General features: G+C 45.8%; 2 protein-coding genes across 2 annotated transcripts in view; both read left to right on the plus strand.

Moving 5' to 3' along the window:
• Positions 1-411: 411 nt before the first annotated feature.
• TMEM233 (transmembrane protein 233) overlaps positions 412-20531 on the plus strand; it is a 30027-nt gene continuing 9907 nt past the window's right edge. Inside the window, exon 1 of the mRNA XM_060249951.1 lies at positions 412-738. Within this exon, the coding sequence (XP_060105934.1) occupies positions 523-738 (216 nt within the window). The 5' untranslated portion in view covers positions 412-522. The remainder of the gene's footprint in view (positions 739-20531) is intronic.
• Positions 5132-20531, plus strand: part of PRKAB1 (protein kinase AMP-activated non-catalytic subunit beta 1) — a 46285-nt gene continuing 30885 nt past the window's right edge. Inside the window, exon 1 of the mRNA XM_060249950.1 lies at positions 5132-5137. The gene's annotated coding sequence lies outside the window, so the exon portion shown is untranslated. The remainder of the gene's footprint in view (positions 5138-20531) is intronic.

Here is a 20531-nt window from a genome sequence, read left to right on the forward strand (position 1 = left end):
CGCTGGGAAGAGGCCACCAAGGCAGACGAGGGTTGCCCCGCGGAGGAAGGCAAACGGCAAGCCACCTCTGAACTTCCCTTGCCTTGCTAAGTCCACCAGGTCACTTGTCGGCCGGCGGGCCTTTTCGTCCAGCTAGACTGCTGGGAATGCCCTCATGGTTGCAGAGCTGACCGAGCGGGAAAGAGTGGGAGCGGGACCTGCTCCGGGAAAGCGCCGCTTCTCTGGCCGACTGAGCGCCAAGGACCCCTCCTCTCCTGGGGCTGCAGTGCAGAGCCGCCTCCCTCCTCCCGCCCCTCGCTTCCCCCAGAGCGGTCTTCGCGCCTCCTCGGAGCTGCTCCTCCCCCTTCCTTCTGGGGCTGGGCCGGGCCGGGCCGGGCTGTCCTCTTGGCCGCAGTCCCGGGCGCCGGAGGCGGGCGCGATGACGGGCTGAGCGCGGCGCGGCGTCTCCCTGCGGAGCCCTCTCCGGAGCGGAGCGCGCCTCCTCGCCGTCCGTCCCGTCCAACTTCCCTCCGGCGGCCGCTCATGGAGGGCTTGTCGCCGCCCTCCTCCGACCTCAAGCGGGCCTTGGACAACAACAGCGACGCCGGTGCAGCCGAGCTCCAGCTGGGCGCCGAGGATGAGGCTGCGGGGCCCGAGGAAGAGGCGCACATGCCCAAGAACTACCTGTGGCTCAGCATCTTGTCCTGCTTCTGCCCCGCCTATCCCATCAACATCGTCGCCTTCGTCTTCTCCATTTGGGTGAGCCCCGCCAAGGGGAGCCAAAGGAAGGGAAGGGGCGCCGGAAGGGGTCGGGGGTCTCCGTGCCCTGCCTGGCCGAGGTCACAGTTTTGCAGACCGGCCGCCCGCGCCTAGTCTGGCCGCCAGGGGGACCCCCTCGCCCCGGGCAGCTCCCTCTTGCCAAGGGACGGGCCAGATCCAGGGGCTCAGACTGGGGAAGCGAGAGATTGCCGCCCCCCCCCCCGCCTTAGACCTTGCCCGGGGTGGGGGGTGGGGGGTGGGGAGAGGCTGCGAGGTGCCGAGAGCTGCTCCCCCGCTCCCCCGGAGCCTCTTTTAAATCCTGTTTCTTGCGTTTTTGCTCAAAAGTTCTACTCGAGTTTACGCAAGTGCGGATAGAAATGCAGCTGGGAAGTCCACGCCGTACTCGTGTTTACTGGGAAGTAGACTCATTGCTTGCAGTGGGGCTTCCTTCAGCGCAAGCCTGCACAGTCTGAGATTTCTGATCTGTTGTGGTTAAGATGAAATTGCAGTTGGCTTCCAGTCCCTTGTTTGCAGTTTCTAGTGCCTTATTCACCACTTCAAACACAGGAATTAAAGATCTTTAAACAGTTCTCTGCACTCCAAAAATAAGTTTTGGACCACCCAAAATCCTACATTTCCCAGCCTTTGGGCTTCTGGCTTGCAAAGGCGGGGGTGGGGGGGGGGCGTACGTCTTCCAGTCCAAAGCCTGTAGTGCCAAATGCTATAAATCAAGGTGGTCACAGATTTGAAGATTAAGAATCTGGGGGTGGCTGGCTGCAGCCTCAAAATATGGCTTTGAAGTTTGAACTGCCCCAAATTATGCATCCAAGAGGAAGCAGGAGTTATGAATGACAGCCTTTTAACGCCATTGACTTCAGTAGTCTCAGAAGGGTATAACTCTATTCAGGATCTCCATGCAAGGAATTGAGAACTTTCTTCAGTCTTGTTTGTCTAAGCTTAATTTCTTTAGGTAAAACTTTGTTTGATACTCTTCTTCCATGGTTATGTGCAAGTTTTTGAGATTTCTGGGTCTTGACCACCCATCTTTCTCAGTGTGAAATATTACAGTGTAGTGGGGGGTGTTAAACCACCACATGCATGGCTGATTTCATTTCTCTGTCTTAAAATCAAAGTTTTGCCAATGGCGGCCAATGGATTACGGTGCCCTATACAAAGCCTAGCTCACAGCTGGTAGGCAGGAATGTAGGGATGCTGCAGGAGATGTTGCTGAGACATTTGATGCTTAAAGCTCAACATGTGGACAGCACTTCTTATGCTCTTCATGCAGATACTAATAATAATCAGCTAAATTATTGGGGATTCCTTTAATGATATCCCTTAGTCTGCCCTCTGAAGCAAGACTGCTGGACCTCAGCCAATGATACAGTTAGCACCAGGACCATTTGGTTTTCAATTGTTGGTATGTTTCTGAAGGGAAGTACCATTGTCAATTCCCACCCCCCATCCCTCTCATGCTGGTGTCCTAAGGATGAACTGTGGACAAGAAAACCCTTCCTGCCTCCTTCCCCCCCCCCCAAACCTGACCACTTTATGGGAAACTGCCCCCACCTTCATGTGGCTGTGTTCCTTCAGAACAGCACTGAAGATCTCAGACTTGGAAGAGAAGCCGTCTCTTGCATTATTGATTTCTTTTCTTTGAAGAGGATTTCAGGAAGGGTGGGGGGCATAGTGCTGGGTAGCCTCCTTCAGCTGTAGGATCTATCCCTGCTGGCAGTTTTTGCTTGCTGTTTGTAATAAATTCAGCATGATTGCATACAAAAATGATGTTTTGTTTTTTTGGAATTTTGAATTTTAGTACGTTTACAAAGTCTTGCTTGCAGACTCTGGTACAATGCAGGTAACTGACTTGGGATTCATATGTAAGATTGTATTTTTTTTAAAAAGAAGAATCTGTAATATTCAATCAATCAATAATTTATTACAGTCATGGACCAGCAGAATAAAACATCCATTAGAGAGATTATAAAGAATGTATAGTTTCCCACTACCTTTGGCTGTATTCCCATCTTTGGATGCCATTTGCACTCCTTGTTCTGTCGATAAACATGCCATGAAAACAAAGGAAAATAAAGACCCACTCTTTAAACCTATCTTTAATTCTATGAGTGTACAACAAAGGCAATTGAAGGGACTAGTCTGCATTTAGGATCCCTGAATGCCCCCTGAACTCTAGGATGATCCTACACTTTCTTCCCAGAAATAGATTAGGGGTGATATGTCTATAAAAGAGGTTGAATTGAAGGATCTTTTCAACTTTTCTGGGGGGTATTTTTGTATTTATATATGCATGTGTGCATGTGTACCTGGAAGTCATGGCGACCTCTGGTGACTGACTCCTGCTGGGGGCCTGGAAGGTATTCAGAGAAGTGGCTGAATAAAGCCTGCCTCTGCCTCCCAACTGCTGGTATTCCAAGGAGGTCTTCCATCCAAGTACTTGCCAGAGTCAACCCTGCTTAGCTTCCAAGATCTGATGAGATCAGGCTTGCCTGGGCTATCCAGGTCAGAGATCTTTTCAGCTTTTGGAATGTAAGCTTTGGTTCCAAAGACACTTGGACAGATTTGACTGGGGTAAGACTGAGACATGTTATATATAGGTGCTTGTTACTTGGATTGCAAGAGCCCTGTGGTGCAGAGTGGTAAAGCTGCAGTACTGCAGTCGGAGCCCTCTACTCATGACCTGAGTTTGATCCCAGCAGAAGCTAGTTCAGGTAACCGGCTCAGGTTGACTCAGCCTTCCGTCCTTCTGAGGTCGGTAAAATGAGTACCCAGCTTGCTGGGGGGAAAGTGTAGATGACCGGGGAAGGCAATGACAAACCACCCTGTAAAAAGTCTGCTGTGAAAACATTGTGAAAGCAACATCACCCCAGAGTCGGAAACGACTGGTGCTTGCACAGGGGACCCTTCCTTTCCTTTCTTGGATTGCACCTTCTGTGTTATTTGTGCAACTGAATAATCAAAAGAGAATGTCCTTTTGCTGCAGATGAATGAACTAACTTTGAATGAGCACCTACCTGGTTCACTGCTTGCAATCACTAACAGGATTCAATCCATCCATAAACGATTGAAATGAGGAGAGGAGATCCTACCCTTTGAATCAGTCTGAATAATGTTGGTCATGAGTTTTAAAAGGCTAATTGACCATATGAAATGTTTTGTGTTTGACACAGACCATAATTACCATTTTCTCTGTTATATTGCTGATTCTGGGATCCACTGCATCCAGCAGTATCCTCTGCAGTGTAAGGTAGGTCTGCCCTTTCACCACTCAGATATCAGGCCTGATTCACACATGTAGAAAAACAAGGTGCTAATGAGGTGGCAAAATCTTGAGGTCAGCAAAAATACTACCCACTTTTGCTATACTTCTGCCTCCGTCACATTAAAAAACAAAACAAAACCTCATGCAAAGATAAGAGTAGCTCATTAGGGAGAAATGTTCTGTTTCCCTATCTTGCTTGCTATGTTTTTTGCACAGAATTTTTAACGTAAGGAGACTTTCCAAAATGTGATCCTCTGCCTCCAGTTGGAAATGGCATTCTGTTGCTTGATCATTCTTTTAGAGCCAATTTGGTGTAGTGGTTAAGTGTGCAGACTCTTATCTGGGAGAACCGGGTTTGATTCCCCACTCCTCCACTTGGAATGGCCTTGGGTCAGCCATAGCTCTTGCAAGAGTTGTCCTTGAAAGGGCAGCTTCTGTGAGAGCTCTCTCAGCCTCCACCTACCTCACAGGGTGTCTGTTGTGGGGGAAGAAGATAAAGGAGATTGTAAGCCACTCTGAGACTGATTCAGAGAGAAGAGCAGGGTATAAATCTACAGTCTTCTTCTATCTCCATTTGCTATTGTGAAGAAAGAACACTCTGATATGTCCACAGTGGCCACAGAAGTGCTGTGCTATGACACCGAGTATACTTTTTCGCAATTTCTTTGCCTCTCTACCCATGTATATGTGTGATTCATCTGCTAAAGGGGAACCTCCAGGCCACTCAGAGGTTCTGCCATAGCAAACCTGTTGAACTTTAGGACTCCATAAGACACTGAGCTGGGGGAGGGGTGTGTGTAGTGTTTGTTTCTTAGCCCAGAGCTGAATACTGTAATGCTGCTACCTGTCTGCAGGGCTGGATCTAGGAGGGGGCACTTGCCTCAGGTGCTGCCAAATTGGGTATGGAATCCATTCTATTCTATGGACCCATAAGGGGGCATCATTTTTTAATTTTGCCCCCCCTCTCAAAAAACATGTAGATCTGGTCCTGCCTGTCTGGAATCTGTATACAAAAGGTGCTGTGTAATCAGCAACAAAAGCAAGTGAGATGCAGCTAGGCAAGGAATTTACAGACATCCTGCCATAAATTTACAAGCTTGGATGAACGCTGTGGCTTTTGTTTGGATGATGCTTCCCTCTGTGGTCTGAGCAAAGTGTGGCACCATTGCCCTCCTGGAGTTTATTTCTGATGTTTGCTCTGATGTGGCAGTTTTTGTTCCTGCTCTAATAGTACCTATTTATGGTAATTAATTTGTTTTAATTCAGCAGTTCTCTGCATATGCTTTCCTTTGGGTTGCAGTGGGTTATTTGAAAGCTAATTTTCATGGGTTATTCTATTCTGTGCTGTGTTTGATTATGCTGGTTAGATGGGGTTTTAATTTATTTGTACCTTTTTTTAACCATGTAGTAAATAAATAAATATGGGGATATCCAGAACCAGGGGAGGGGCCTTCTGGTTTTTACGGTCATTCTAAACCCCCACCCCACCCCTACTCTGGTTTTGCATCCCAAAACTACCCTGGGAGCTGCTGTTTGAACTGTTGTGAGATCTGCATGTAATTTTTACATGCAAGTTACATAATTTTAGCCAAGGCTTTTTTGGTAGAAAAGACTCAGCTTGAACTCATTTGCATATTAGGCCACACACCCCTGGCACCTAGCCGGCCGGAACTGTGTTCCTGTGCATTCCTGCTGAAAAAAGGCCCTGATTTTAGCAACAAATCAAGCAACAACTACCCAGGTGATGTGTCAGAATGTGAAAATGGCATGGGTGTGTGTGAGGCTGAATCCAGTTTTGCACACATGCTGTGTCTTGATCAGAATCAGGCCTGTATGTGTCCACGAGGCACAAAACTCCCTTGCACATCTGTTGCAAAATCAGATCAGAACTTTTAAGTGTGTGAATTGGACTTCTACGTCATTTGCTGAGAAGATCTGGGTTCAGATTCCTATTTTGCTGTGAAGACTGGGTGACTTTGGGCTAGGGACACTACCCATTTGATGGGGATAAAATGTGGGGATAAAATTATAGGGATAAAATGTGGAGGGAGGAAGAGATTGGATTTTGAATGTATACCCTGCCCTTCACTTGGAGTCTCAGGATGGTTTAGAATCTCCTTTCCCTTCCTCTCCCCACAACAACCACCCTGTGAGATAGGTGGAGCTGAAAGAGCTCTTTCCAGAACTGTTCTTGAGAAAGCAGCTCTCTTACGAACTGTTCCAAGGTCACTCAGCAAGTTCATGTGGAGGAGTGGAGAATCAAACCCAGTTCTTCCAAATTAGGGTCCGTGCGCTTAACCACTACACCAAATCGAAAGAACCACTGCTCCTGTGAGATTCTTGCAGGAAAGGTTGGATAAAAATGTAATCTGATCTTGGGTCTGCTGCAGCCCCACAATTCCAGCAGTTTTGCAAATACAGCACCCTGCTTTTCAGCTGCATCTTTTGCAGTGCCCATCAGATCTTTTATCCCTTCCCACATCCCTCCTCAATGAGATCATACTTGGCAAGCTGTGGATGAAGAAGTTTTGAGGCTTGCCGACTGCATCCTATGCTGTCCAGTTAATACAGATTGCTGTGTTCCTCTGAGCCCCAGAGAGCTCCTTTAACATTTTGTAGGACAGAGGAAGCTTTAGTGCCCAGGTGAGAAGCTCCAGCAAGCTGCCATGTCCTGCCGAGGCTATTATTTTTCTATCCCCGCTGTAAATTTAGATAGATATAGGTGGGCAGCCGTGTTGGTCTGAAGCAGTTGAACAAAGCAGGAGTCAAGTGGAGTTGACTCCTTCTTTGTAGGGTTGCCAGGTCTGTGTTGGAAAGGAGTCAAAGCAGGAGTCAAAGCAGGAGTCAAGTGGAGTTAAGACCAACCAAGTTTTATTTAGAACGTAAGCTTTCGTGTGCTTTCTAAGCACACTTTGTCAGACGAGGGGATCAGGTATTGTGGCTGGAATACATGCAGTTTGTTGATTAAGATGGCAAACTAACTGATCACATGGTCACATAAAATAGTGTGGCTTGGCCATTTGGTATGGATAGCCATAAAAGGTACTAAAATTCCCTGCCAAACGGTGTTTCTGCAAATCTAGGTGAATCACAAAAGGACATGTGTATCCTAGATGTAGTCCACCCAAACTAGGATACACATGTCCTTTTGTGATTCACCTAGATTTGCAGAAACACCATTTGGCAGGGAATTTTTTTTACCTTTTATGGCTATCCAGACCAAATGGCCAAGCCACATTGTTTTATGTGACCATGTGATCAGTTAGTTTGCCCTCTTAATCAGCAAACTACATGTATTCCGGCCACAATACCTGATCCACTTGTCTGATGAAGTGTGCTTAGAGAGCACATGAAAGCTTACATTCTAAATAAAACTTGGTTGGTCTTAAAGGTAAATTTAGTTAGTTCTTTTAGTTACTCTATCATTGATGTAGGATTGCCAGGTCTGTGTTGGAAAATACCTGGAGATTTTGGGGGGTGGAGTTGGGAGAGGGCAGCGTTTGGGGAGGGGAGGGGCCTCAGCATGGTACTATGCCATAGAGGCCATCCTTCAAAGCAGCAGCATTTTCTCCAGGGGAGCTGATCTCTGCCAACTGGAGATCAGTTGTAAAAGTGGGAGAGCTCCAGGCGCCACCTGGAGGCTGGCAACCATACATGGCTCAGGCAAACCATTCTCTCTGGGGGGTCTCCATATGAGCTTCAGGCCACCTGCTTTCCTTTAGTGGGATCTGGGAAATAGACTGCAAGCTTTCTCCTGTCCCACACAGAGTTCTTTCTGCACCCGCTTACTCAGGCCAAGGGGAAAGGTGCTCACTCCTTTTATACACACAAAAAATGACAACCATGTGTTGTATCAAAGGGGGAAGGATAAATTGACTAAATGTGGAGAGATAGAAACAATGTAAGGTGAGATAAGTATGCTATAAAAACAAAGCCATAGATGTCTCAAGAGGGTAATGTTTTGCTTGGAATAAGACTGGCGTTTACTACATATTTGGACTTTTATTGTTTTGGTCTCCACAGCAGTTGTGGTTCTTTTGTTTCTGTTCCTCACAGTCATTTTTATCCCATGCTACCTCCAGTGAGTGAAGGGCAGTATACATGGTTTCTCTCCTCCATTTTATCTTTGCAACAACTCTGCAAAGTTGATGAGGGAAAGGGACTGTTCCTCTAGGGAGCTTCATGGTAAAGTGCTTTCATTTCCCTCAGCGATCCCTCCTTTGTGCCTGGGGTTTTAATTGTTGTTTTTATAGTGTTGTATGTGTATTTTAACTCTAGTGTCAATTATGGGTTGGGGGGGGGGGTTGCTGGACTTAAATGGTTTTTAAGAGGAGATTTTATTATGTATGTTTTTTGTTAGCTGACTTTGGTGGCCCTTCTGAGGGCAGAAAGGCAAGGTATACATTTTGTAAGATAAATAAAAATGAAGGGGGGGATTTGAACTTGGGTCTCCCCAGTCCCAGCTGAACACTCTGACCGCTATACCACACTGCCTCTTTTAAACATCCCGCTCCCTTGTCTATCTGGCTGCACACCTGGCCACTGCAGACAGTTATTCTCCCCAGCCCTGCCTTCTGAGACCATGGTGTTAATGCCCATTTGTTTGATCTATTGTTGCCAGGTCAAGATAATATAAAGACAGGAATCAGAACAGTTTAAGTTGGTTCCAATCCAGTGTAGTTTGATTAAGTATAGTTATTTGCATGGTAATTAATATCAGAGAGCTTGCTCACAGAGACATGCAAAAGCATCGTGCTTTCGAATGTAAACAGAAAGTGGGAGCTGCATATATCATCCCTAATCTGATCTGTTCATTGCTGTGTGGTCCTGTGTCCTTGATTGCCTCTATCACCAGCTATGACTTGTACCAGAAATGGCCTCATACACATTCCCTGGGTTACTTGCCAGAAGTCTGCTGGGGACTCTGGGGTTTTAAGCTAAGCTTCTCTCTGGTTGTGACTGTAGAGCAGTGACTCCCAACTTTTTTGGCACCAGGGACCAGTTTTGTGGAAGACAATTTTCCCACAGACTGGGGAGGGCGGTGCTGGTTTTTTTGCCACTCCAGCCACATCCCTGGCTGCACCCTGTCACTGCCCCCATGGGGGGTCCTTAAATGGGGGGAAGTCTGGGGCTGCTTCTGCTGCCTCCCCACTAGGTAGGCGAAGGGGTAGGCGAAGGTTGCTGCCGCATTGCCCCGTCTGCCTGCTCAGGACCCAGGCAGATGAAAGGGGCAGCAGGGCTGTTCTGCCATGCTCTGAGGCTGCCTCCTCTGCAAGGGGACACAGTGAGGTCACACTCCCTCTTTTGAAAGGGTGTGTGTGTGTGGTGCCTCTACCTTGCTCCATGGCTCGGTCACTAACAGGCCATGGACCAGTACTTGTCCACAGGCTGGGGGCTGGGGATCCTGCTGTAGAGAACACACTTTAAGGCACGGAAGTACAGCCAACATCAGCCTCTGTCAATAGTGGGTAGAACAAAATCTCTGGAGTAGCCAGGCCTGGCATAGATACCAGGATCCTAGTGTCCTGCCCTTCCCCAATGAACAAAGTAGTCTCTAGCTTAAACTCTTGTCCTCAAGGAGGTGGAAAGCACAATTTCCAGGTCTAGATTATGCTGCTGCTGCCTTGATAAAAGCTCAACCTTGGCTTATCTCCTTCCTGTGCCAGTCTCCAGGTGGGGCCTGGAATTAACCGGTCTCCATACTACAGAGATCATATCCCCTGGGGATAACGGCTGCTTTGGAGGGTGGACTGACTATATAGCATTATACCCCACTGAGGTCCCTTCTCTCCCAAGCCCTGCCCTCCCTATGCTCCACCCCCAAATCTCCAGGAATTTCCCAACCTTGAGTTAGCAATCCTGCCATCCCTGGCTGCCTTACCTGGATTGACCCATCCTTGGCTGTGGAAATGACAGCATCTCAGTTTCTCCATCCTAGCCAAAAAGAAAAAATATATTTTTTTCTCTGCTAGCTTTCCTGTGACCTCTTACACAATTCAGATCCCCGCTAGGACATGAGATATTAATGCAGCAACCTGGACTCTGAATTTCCCCCCTGAATTTAACTGTTTTTCAGGAGGTGCATCAGGCTGTGGGCAGATGTGGTTTAATTCTTCCTGCAGAGGTAAAAACCCCTTTGTTGTTATTGATTATAAATGAAAAAGACGAGAGTGGGGGTGGCTGAGGAGCAAAATGGAGAAGGACTTTGGTTTCAAAAGAGGCCATTTTGCAAACTTAATGGACTGCGTTGTGGTGTGTATTACTTGGGGCAGGAGGAGAAATGGACAGCTCTTTATAAGGTCTGGGAGACTCAAAGCGGTTTGGGCATTTGCCAGAATCTTGGAATGGAACAGCGAAGATATTTGGAGACAAAAGATATTTGCTAACAGGAAAAGCTTTTCCCCTACCCCTCTGGGGTGCTGTGTTAAAGCACTCAGAGGTGCCTGCTTCAACTGTACAGACGACTGAATGAGCTGTCCTCTGAAGTTGTTTATCGACCGCTTGCAATGAGAGTTAATGGGCCAAATGGCTCAAGCGCCTGCCAGTTTGTATCCACCTAGTCCAGGGATGGCCCTTGAGCTTCACTTTTGCCCTTTTCCCTGCTTTACCACCCCCTCCCCCAAATTTCACTCAAGGCAGGGCTCAGCCACCTTTTGCAATTAAAGAAGGAAACAATGTTAAAATTCAGAGCAAGAGATGGACAAAAGAGACAGTATAAGAAATCAAGGCCTGCGGAACCGCCTTTCCCCATATACGCCCTGGAGGTCATGCGATCAGCTACACAACACCTCCTGACCAGTGTTCCCTCTAAGATGAGTTAGTATGAGCTAGCTCACAAGTTTTTAGCCTCCATCATACACATTTTTGTCTCAGCTCAGGAAAAATGGCCCTAGAGCAAACCAATTTATGCAGTAGCTCACAATTTATTTATTTATTCTTCGCATTTATATCCTGCCCTCCCTGCCGCAGGCTCAATTTTAATGCCAGTAGCTCACAAAGTAGAATTTTTGCTCACAAGACTCCACAGCTTAGAGGGAACATTGCTCCTGACCAGCCCTGGCTCAAAGGATGTCCAACTTGCTTCAACCAGGGCCAGGGCCTTTTCAGCCCTGGCCCCTGCCTGGTGGAATCAGCTCCCTATGGAGATCTGGGCCCTACCTGAGCTACTGACATTTCGTAGGGCCTGCAAGACAGAGCTATTCCGCCGGGCTTTTGGCTGAGGCAGCAGGCATCCTATTCCAGTTTTTATTCCATCAGTTGGTCTCCCTTGTAGCGACATTGTATTTTACTACAGTGCTATTCCATCATTTAATCTGGGCCTTTAATTGCTTATTCTGTATAATGTGCCCTTCCCGCCTATGGTGCACTTTATTTATTGTTTTTATTGTTCCTACTTGTTTAATTTTAATGTATTGTTTTAACTTTGAATTGTAGGTTTTTATTGTTATTATTGTATATTGTGATCCACCCTGAGCCCATTTACAGGAAAGGGCAAAATATAAGCCTACTAAATAAATAAATAAATATCATTTGTATAAATAAACACAACATTACTGATAATTGGTGCATTGATTAGTTTGTCAGTTCAGACCTTTATTGGCATAAAGCGTATTGATTAATAATCCATAAAGTTTCTGCAGCCCAAACACTAGTTGTTGCTCATCATTTATTAAGAAACAGCACCCACAAGAAGTAAAAAATCTACCATGGAACACTTTGCATGATTGTTTTAGTGCACTGGCATAAATCTATGCATGGTTTGCACTTGGATGACTAGAGCTATTCTCCTCTAATATTTCCCTTTTTGTGGAGCATCTCAAAATAGTTCTTTTGTCCCATATATATATATGTGAACCAGTATGTGAAGGGAAAGAGGGTTTCTAAATAAATATATATATATTTAGAAACCCTCTTTCCCTTCACATACTGGTTGTTGTAGCAACCCAGTTACCCTTCGGATATACGTTAACTTTAAAGATCTTATTTTCTTTTTAAAAAGAGCCACATTTGTCTCTAGAGCCGTAAGGGAACTCAGGCCGTGTCCAGCCAAGATGACTAGGGCACTGGTTTAGGAGGGGCTCTGGCCTCCTAGATTCAAACGGTTGGCTACTCTAGTCATTTTCTCCTTTGTGCATGCACACATTGAGAACTCTATGGCATCATACTCTGCTGAAGTTCCTCCTGTCCCCAGACTCTCGCCAGCTTATCCTGAAGCTGGCAACCAAGTTGGCAGCAAGTCTTTGCCAGCCAGTTCCAGATGGTGGTGCCTGGGGGACAGCTGCTCTTCCCTGTGGTGTTTATAGTATGGAGTCCAGCATGAGTCCATTTTGTCTCCTGATATTGTTTAACATCTCTATGAAACTTTTAAAATAGATCATCTTGGAATTTGGAGTGAGGTGCCATCAATATGTGGGTGATATCCAGCTCTGCTTCTCCTTAACATCTGAGTCAGGTGGATCTATGGAAGTCCTGAACAGATGTCTGGAGAAGGTAATAGGATGGATGAGGGCCAATAAACTGAAGCTCAATCCAGACAAGACAATTGCTGTTGATCAATGGAAGACTGTTCAAGGACTATGAAGCCAGCCTGTCCTTGGAGGAGTTTTAGCAGGGCTTTTTTTGAGGAGTTCCAGCTGGCTTGGCATCAGGAGGTGTGGCCTAATATGCAAATGAGTTCCTGCTGGGCCTTTAAAAAACCCCAAAATAACCCCTGGATTTTAGTATTCCACTAGACAGAGCAGGCTTGTAGCTTGGGGGTGCTACTAATTCCTGGCCTATGGTTGGAGGGTCAGGTCTCCTCCGTGGCCTGTGGTGCTTTTTAATAATCTTCAGCTTGTTCACCAGCTACAGCCATTCCTCAAAAGCATGATCTGGTGACAGAGGTCCATGCTCTGATCTCATACAAGTTAGATTACTGTAATGTGCTTAACATGGGGCTCCCTTTAAGAACTATGTGGAAATCTCAGTTGGTCTAAGATGCAGCATGTAGGGCTATTGTTGGAGACTGAATACTGGGGTTGTATCACTGTTTCCAAGCACAGTTCAAAGTGCTGGTTCTTATCTGTAAATATATAAACGGGGGGTTTTTTAGTACCTGAAGGACCGTCTCCTCCATACTATCCAGCCTACCAACTGAGCTCTTTTTCCTCAGCCCTTGTCTCTGTGCTCTGATGGCAGAGGTAAGGTGGTTGGCAACCAGATACGATTTTTACTTTTGAGGATCACCTGATCCAATCCATACTTTGCTATCATTTTAGTTTCCAGGCTAAAATGTTTCTCTTTACCCAAGCTTTTAACTGAAGAGTTTCATCTTTTTAGCTGATTTTATAGTTTGCTTCTAGCTTAACAACTGTTTTTTGGATATTATTTTAGGCTGCTGAACATTGTTTTTGCCCCTGACAGGTTCATGGCTTGTTTGAATATTGATAATTTTATGGTTGCTGTTTTTATGACTTTACTATATTATTTTGACTTCACAAGCTGTCTTGAGCAAGTCTCTGGAGAGGCTGTACATAGATTTCCCATTAATCAATAATTATCCGTCAGCTACCTTTAGTGCCTTTGATAGAGACAGCAGGGTAGGAATGATGGACCATAAATAAATAATGGACAGCATGGTTTGCATGGGTTTGAAGGAAGCCATGGAAGGCTGTTGCTGAGAAGGCATTGCCAAAACCTGTAAACTTAGGAGAAAGCATCTAATAATTCTTTCTTGTGCAAGGTGCTAGAGCAGAAGTGGCCAAACTTGCTTAATGTGAGAGCCGCATAGGATAAATGTCAGATGTTTGAGAGCTGCAAGACATGAACAAATATTACACACACCTTTATTAAAATTCTTCATACTTTCTTTACACAGAAAGATAAAATACATACATATGCACTTTACATCATGACCATGCTAGAAGAAGACTTTTTAAAAAACAAAAACTGGGAATAACAGTCTTCATAAAACCAGCTTAGGGAAATATTTTTGGCACCAGTAGGAGGAGGAAACACACGTGCACCATATAAACCACCAGGGCTTTTTTTTTAAGAGAAAGCCCAGCCAGAACTCATTTGCATATTAGGCCACACCCCCTGAGATCACCATTGTTTCTCGCAGGGCTTTTTGTAGAAAAAGCCCAGCAGGAACTCATTTGTCTTTTAAGCCACACCCCCTGACACCAAGCCAGCCGAAACTGCTTTCCTGTGTTACAGGCAATGCTTTTAAGTCTCTTATTTTTAATGGGGAAATTAGCTAAGAGACTTGGTAAAGCGAATTTAGGAGTGAGGCTCTTTGCTTTCAATAATACGGAGTTTGGGTTTTCAGCCAAAAATAATCCAAGGAATTGTATCTTTTATAGTATTTTACTTAGAGTATGTAGCAAGAGGATTCATGCACACGCGTTTGTACATTCAAACAAGAGCCTAAGAAAATAGAGGTTATCGATAGAGGAGTTTAAGGTTCATTGAAGCAGGTAATATTCACCTGATCCAGAAGAGGAGGCGTCCAAAGGAAAAATACACGGAGAGGAATGCGAACGACCAGCGTAACATGCCCTATAAACCCAATTACAGGAGTAACAGGTGGTACAGACTGCAAATGGTGCCCTACAGAATGCACACCGCGGTGGGTTTTTGACCCACACTATATAGAGGTTTGACGGATGGGGGGTCGGTGGTTACCAAAGGGGCTTTGATGTTCCATAGATGGCTATCTTGAATCGCTATGTTGGAAACTTCGCATATTTCACTAGGATGATAAGCTTGGAGCGACTGCATAATTTGTTACCGGGTTTTTGTCTGACACTCCGAAAAGGGATCAAAAGACCTTTAAGGGTAGGATCAATCAGAGTTATGCATTTGATTGGATTTAGTAAGGTAGAGGTGGTAGACTGGAGGAAGGGACAGTTGGCAAGTAGCAGAAGATCAGAGTAGAAGTTATACTTACCCGTAGTTCCCATGTTATTATGCATCCCGTTTGGGTGGAGGCACTAGAGGGGGAATGGGTAAGATTACACTGATAGACAGACTACAGGCGCCAACCAAAACAAGCTCTCTACTCGGTCCACTCCACCTGTTTTAGATGGAGTGTTGTCTTGACCTGTCTTTGATTGAACTCCATTTTGTTTAACAGGAGACCTTCTCTCTTTATTTGCACTGGGGTACTCCATTTTATCAGACAGTGCCTTTCCTTAACATCTTCTTTAAAAAAGCCCTGTAAACCACTGACCACTATTTGCATAATTATGCGTCTCTCTTTGCTCTGCTCCGTGGCGCAGAGTGTTAAAGCTGCAGTACTGCAGTCGGAGCCCTCTGCTCACAACTTGAGTTCGATCCCAGCGAAAGCTGGTTCAGGTAGCCAGCTCAGGTTGACTCAGCCTTCCATTCTTCTGAGGTCGGTAAAATGAGTACCCAGCTTGCTGGGGGGAAAGTGTAGATGACTGGGGAAGGCAGTGGCAAACCACCCCGTAAAAAGTCTGCCGTGAAAACGTTGTGCAAGCAACATCACCTCAGAGTCGGAAACGACTGGTGGTTGCACAGGGGACCTTTCCCTTTGCTTTGACCCCAAGGTTAGTAAATACAGCTCCTACAAGAGCTATGAAACTAACCCTGCACTGCCCTCCTTAATTCCATCCCTCCTTCCAGTATCTCCCTCAGCTCTTTCACTCTCTTTCCCTACTCTAAGTCTCTGGGCAACCTCTGTGGTGGAGGAGAAGAGCTTGCAAGCCTATTTGCCCCTCCTTTCCCACTTCACACGGTGGAAATAGTCACCTACCTATGGGTCAGTGCTTAGAGTATGACTGAGGTCCTGATGCTTACTTGAGAATAAGCCTGCATTCCTGACCTACAAATTGGACTGAAGTGCACTTAACAAGTTCTTCATCTGTGGGAGTAGTGGATGTTTACCTAAAAAGAAAGAAGACTGCATGAATACATTGCACTGACCTGTTGAACTATAATTCCTATGGGTTATACATCCCACTCTCTGTAGTGTGTTCTGTTTTGCAGTTAATTCTCATGCTTGTGATGTGTTGGAAGATTACAGTTTCCAAGTCTAAATATTTTTAGTGATTGTTGGTCACTTTAAGAAATATTTTATAGATACAGCACAGGGAGGTGGAACCTTCTCTCCTTGCCACCTACCTGGAGGCTGGCAACTCTGTCACCTGGTGAGCCTCATTGCTGATTTGAACATGGGGCTTCCCAGACTAAAATTCTAACTGCTTGGCAATGACTCTGGATTGTTAAGAAGATGGTGAACACTGGGACAGTCTGCCCTCCTCCACATTGTATGTTGTATTTTTTGTTTTGTTGTGTTTGTTATCCATCTGATATGGTGGTCAAACTGGAGTGACCACTAGAACAGGGGTCCCCAACCTTTCGGAGCCTGCAGCACCTTTGGAATTCAGATACAGCATTGGGGGGCTGCAGCTGCCACAAAATTGCTGCTGCAAGAGGTGGAGCCAGCCATAAAATGGCTTCTTGTGGAAATCCTTGAGGTGTGATTGCAGCTGCTGCTAAAGCAATTAAAAAAACAAAAAAAAAACCCTGCACAACCAATTAAATCTCAGTAGCCAGTCAGAAGCCTTGCTGGGCAAAAGCTTCACCTAGCTCCACCCGCTTTCTAAAAACACTTGGCAGGCACTAGGAAAGGTGTCAGCAGGTGCCCATGTTGGGGACCCTTGCAACTAGAGGAATGTCTCTTGTCTCAGTACCCAGTTAATTTTCTTTTATTCCTTGCATTGCCTCTGAAAGCACTTCGAGAAACCTGAGCCTGACACGGTTTCTCTGCAGGTCTGTGATTCACCAAATACTCTTTTGCTACAGTGAGAAATTCCAGAGGGGGAACCATGCAGCCTAATGCAGAGAGAGAGAGAGTGTATTATGTCATCAGAAAGACGAATCACTTTTTTTGTGGTAGAAGCTTTCATGAACTAGATGCTTTCTACCTTGCAGCTGTCTGTGTTATATACAGCTATTGCCAACAAAGGTTAATACATCATCCGTCTGAGGAAATCTGCTGTAGTCCTGGAGATCTTCTGCCACAATGGAACTGTTAGCTTCAGGGTGCCACAAGACTCCGCTTTGTTTCTGTTTAGTGCATTTTTATCCCACCCTTCCTCCAAAGAAGGCAGGGTAGCAGACATGGTTCTCCCTCCTCCCATTAGATCCCCACAACAGCTCTGTGAGGTAAGGCAGACGCAGAAGGACTGACCGGCTCAGGATGGCCTAGTGAACCCTGTAGCAGGCAGCTGATTTAGTTGTTTTCAAGCAGAGCCCCTATTTTAACCCAAATTGCTGCAGGTAGCGCTGTGTGAGTGAGCGGCCCTCTGACGCTCCAGCAGGCTAGGCTGACATACATCAGGAGATAATTTCTTTTCCCCTTTGAAAACTGTTCCTGCCCAATGAGAAGCCAAGGCACAGGGTTTGTCAAGCTTTCCCTCCTGATGCTGCTGTTCCTTGAGACGGAATGCTGACTGCTGCAAGAGGGATCCAAAGTTAGGACTTTGATATCCTTTGGGGAGCCAAAGGCGAGCTGCAATATTGGATATCCAGTCCACTCAGCTTCTAATTAGACCTCGAAGGGCCAAGGATCTTTCCAGTGTGCAAGGGAGTAAACAGCTTGCTGTCTTTGGGGGTGTTAAAACATGCTGGGCTGACCTCAGGGATATAATGTTTATGGGCATTGGCCCATAGCTCAATGGAAGAGCTATGTGAATGGTCCTAGGTCCAGACCCCAGCTAAAAAAATGCCCCCTCAGGTAGAAAATCCAGTAGTCCTCCCTGAGAGAGCATTTGCTTTCCCGAATATATATCATATTTCTATCCTACCTTTCCAATAAGGAGGTCAGTAGAGACTGCCAGGCCCGTAGCCATTGGGGGGCACTTGGGGTTGTGCCCCTATAGAATCTACAATGCCCCCACCCAGGGGTGGAATTCTAGCAGGAGCTCCTTTGCATATTAGGCCACATACCACTGATGTAGCCAATATTCCTGGAGCTTACAAGGCTCTTTTTTGTAAGCTCTTGGAGGATTGGCTACATAAGGGGTATATGGCCTAATATGCAAAGGAGCTCTTGCTAGAATTCCTCCCCCTGTGGGTCCCACCCAGTCTTGAAGGTCTTGGCTGGCTATGGCCCTGGAGACAGGGTTCTCTTGTTTTAACCTAAAACCCCAATGATGTACCCTTGGCTGAAAACTAGAGAATGCCTTCTATCACCCACTGCCAGAATGAGATGGAGGTTTTGCTTATGGAAATAATAATAGTAATAATACTGGCCTATCTTCCAGGGTTATTTGTAAGGATCGCTAAGGTAAAGAATTGCTAAGGTAATGTATGCAATGTGCTTAGGCAAGCTATTATATAAATACAGAGAAATACCGTATTCGGGAGTGCATTTTGCAGTTGTTACGTCACACCTTAGAAGGAAGGAGAGATGGAAGCCGGCCGTGCCATCCTATGCTGAGTGAGACAGCTAGGGTTGCCAGCTCTGGGTTGGGAAGATCCTGGAGATTTAGGGACAGACCCTGGCTGGGGCAGAATTTGGGTATGGGAGGGAGCTCAGCAGAGGGTGTGATGCTATGGAATCCATCCTCCAAATCTGCCAAAGATAGAGACGTATGGGGTGTTATTTCAGTACCCCCAAGGGACTCTTCCTTTTATCCGATGACACTCTCACCCGAAAAACATAGCTTGTTAAAGGATGCCTCTGTTAACACCAAGGGTACATTCAGGCATCATACAAACTGCCATGAAGCTTCGGTTGGGGAGGAACACAGCTTGTTGTTGTGCTTGCATTCACCCCTTGTTCCTCCTTCAACACACAAAACTTGATCGAACCCTTTGTGGCTTGATCATGCTCCAGTTCAATATGATGTTTGATTGCAGGCACCTTGATGAATGGGAACTTGTTTACTGCACTCAAACCAAGATTTTAAGCCTCTGTTTCACCCCAGTTTTCTCCATACAAGTTGACAAGCATTACCACATGCAGCCTGCATCTGCCTAGATGTGAACAATTTCCAGATATAGAGTATGTGGTTTATATAATAAAACAACTCCAGCAACTCCCATACATATTGATGGGCAATACTAAAAGGTTTTGAATTTTCCCACACCCAGAACATTAGTACACACTGCTGCCAGAGGTGTCTTGCATTTTGATGAGGAACACTATATCCAACATGCACCATGTGGAATGGGTCCAATGACTTTTCTGGATAAAAATGTTGATCAGCATGTTTTTTCTACAGACAGCTGGTTAACCAGCTTTTTAAGAACATAAGAGAAGCCATGTTGGATCAGGCCAATGGCCCATCCAGTACAACACTCTGTGTCACACAGTGGCCCAAAAAATTATATAATTATATTATATAAATTTTTTGGCCACTGTGTGACAAACTGTGACACATACACTGTGTCTAATAGCCACTGATGGACCTCTGCTCCATATTTTTATCTAACCCCCTCTTGAAGCTGCCTATGCTTGTAGCCGCAGCCACCTCCTGTGGCAGTGAATTCCACATGTTAATCACCCTTTGGGTGAAGAAGTACTTCCTTTTATCCGTTTTAACCCGACTACTCAGCAATTTCATCGAATGCCCACAAGTTCTTGTATTGTGAGAAAGGGAGAAAAGTATTTCTTTCTCTACTTTCTCCATCCCACGCATAATCTTGTAAACCTCTATCATGTCACCCTGCAGTCGACGTTTCTCCAAGCTAAAGAGCCCCAAGCGTTTTAACCTTTCTTCATAGGGAAAGTGTTCCAACCCTTTCATCATTCTAGTTGTCCTTTGCTGGACTTTTTCTAATGCTATAATATCCTTTTTGAGGTGCGGTGACCAGAATTGTACACAGTATTCCAAATGAGACCGCACCATCGATTTATACAGGGGCATTATGATACTGGCTGATTTGTTTTCAATTTCCTTCCTAATAATTCCCAGCATGGTGTTGGCCTTTTTTATTGCAATCGCACACTGTCTTGACATTTTCAGTGAGTTATCTACCACAACCCCAAGATCTCTCTCTTGGTCAGTCTCTGCCAGTTCACACCCCATCAACTTGTATTTGTAGCTGGGATTTTTGGCCCCAATGTGCATTACTTTGCACTTGACCACAATGAACCTCATCTGCCACGTTGATGCCCACTCACCCAGCCTCAACAGATCCCTTTGGAGTGCCTCACAATCCTCTCTGGTTCTCACCACCCTGAACAATTTAGTGTCATCCGCAAACTTGGCCACTTCACTGCTTACTCCCAACTCCAAATCATTTATGAACAGGTTAAAGAGCATGGTACCCAGTACTGAGCCCTGCGGCACCCCACTGCTTACCGTCCTCCACAGCGAAGACTGCCCATTCATACTCACTCTACTTCCTATTAATTAGCCAGTTTTTGATCCACAAGAGGACCTGTCTTTTTACTCCATGACTCTCGAGCATACTAAGGAGCCTTTGATGAGGAACTTTATCAAAAGCTTTCTGGAAGTCAAGGTAAACAACATCTATTGGGTCTCCTTTGTCCACA

Source organism: Heteronotia binoei, chromosome 11 (assembly GCF_032191835.1).
Source record: "Heteronotia binoei isolate CCM8104 ecotype False Entrance Well chromosome 11, APGP_CSIRO_Hbin_v1, whole genome shotgun sequence".
Lineage (NCBI taxonomy): Eukaryota > Metazoa > Chordata > Lepidosauria > Squamata > Gekkonidae > Heteronotia > Heteronotia binoei.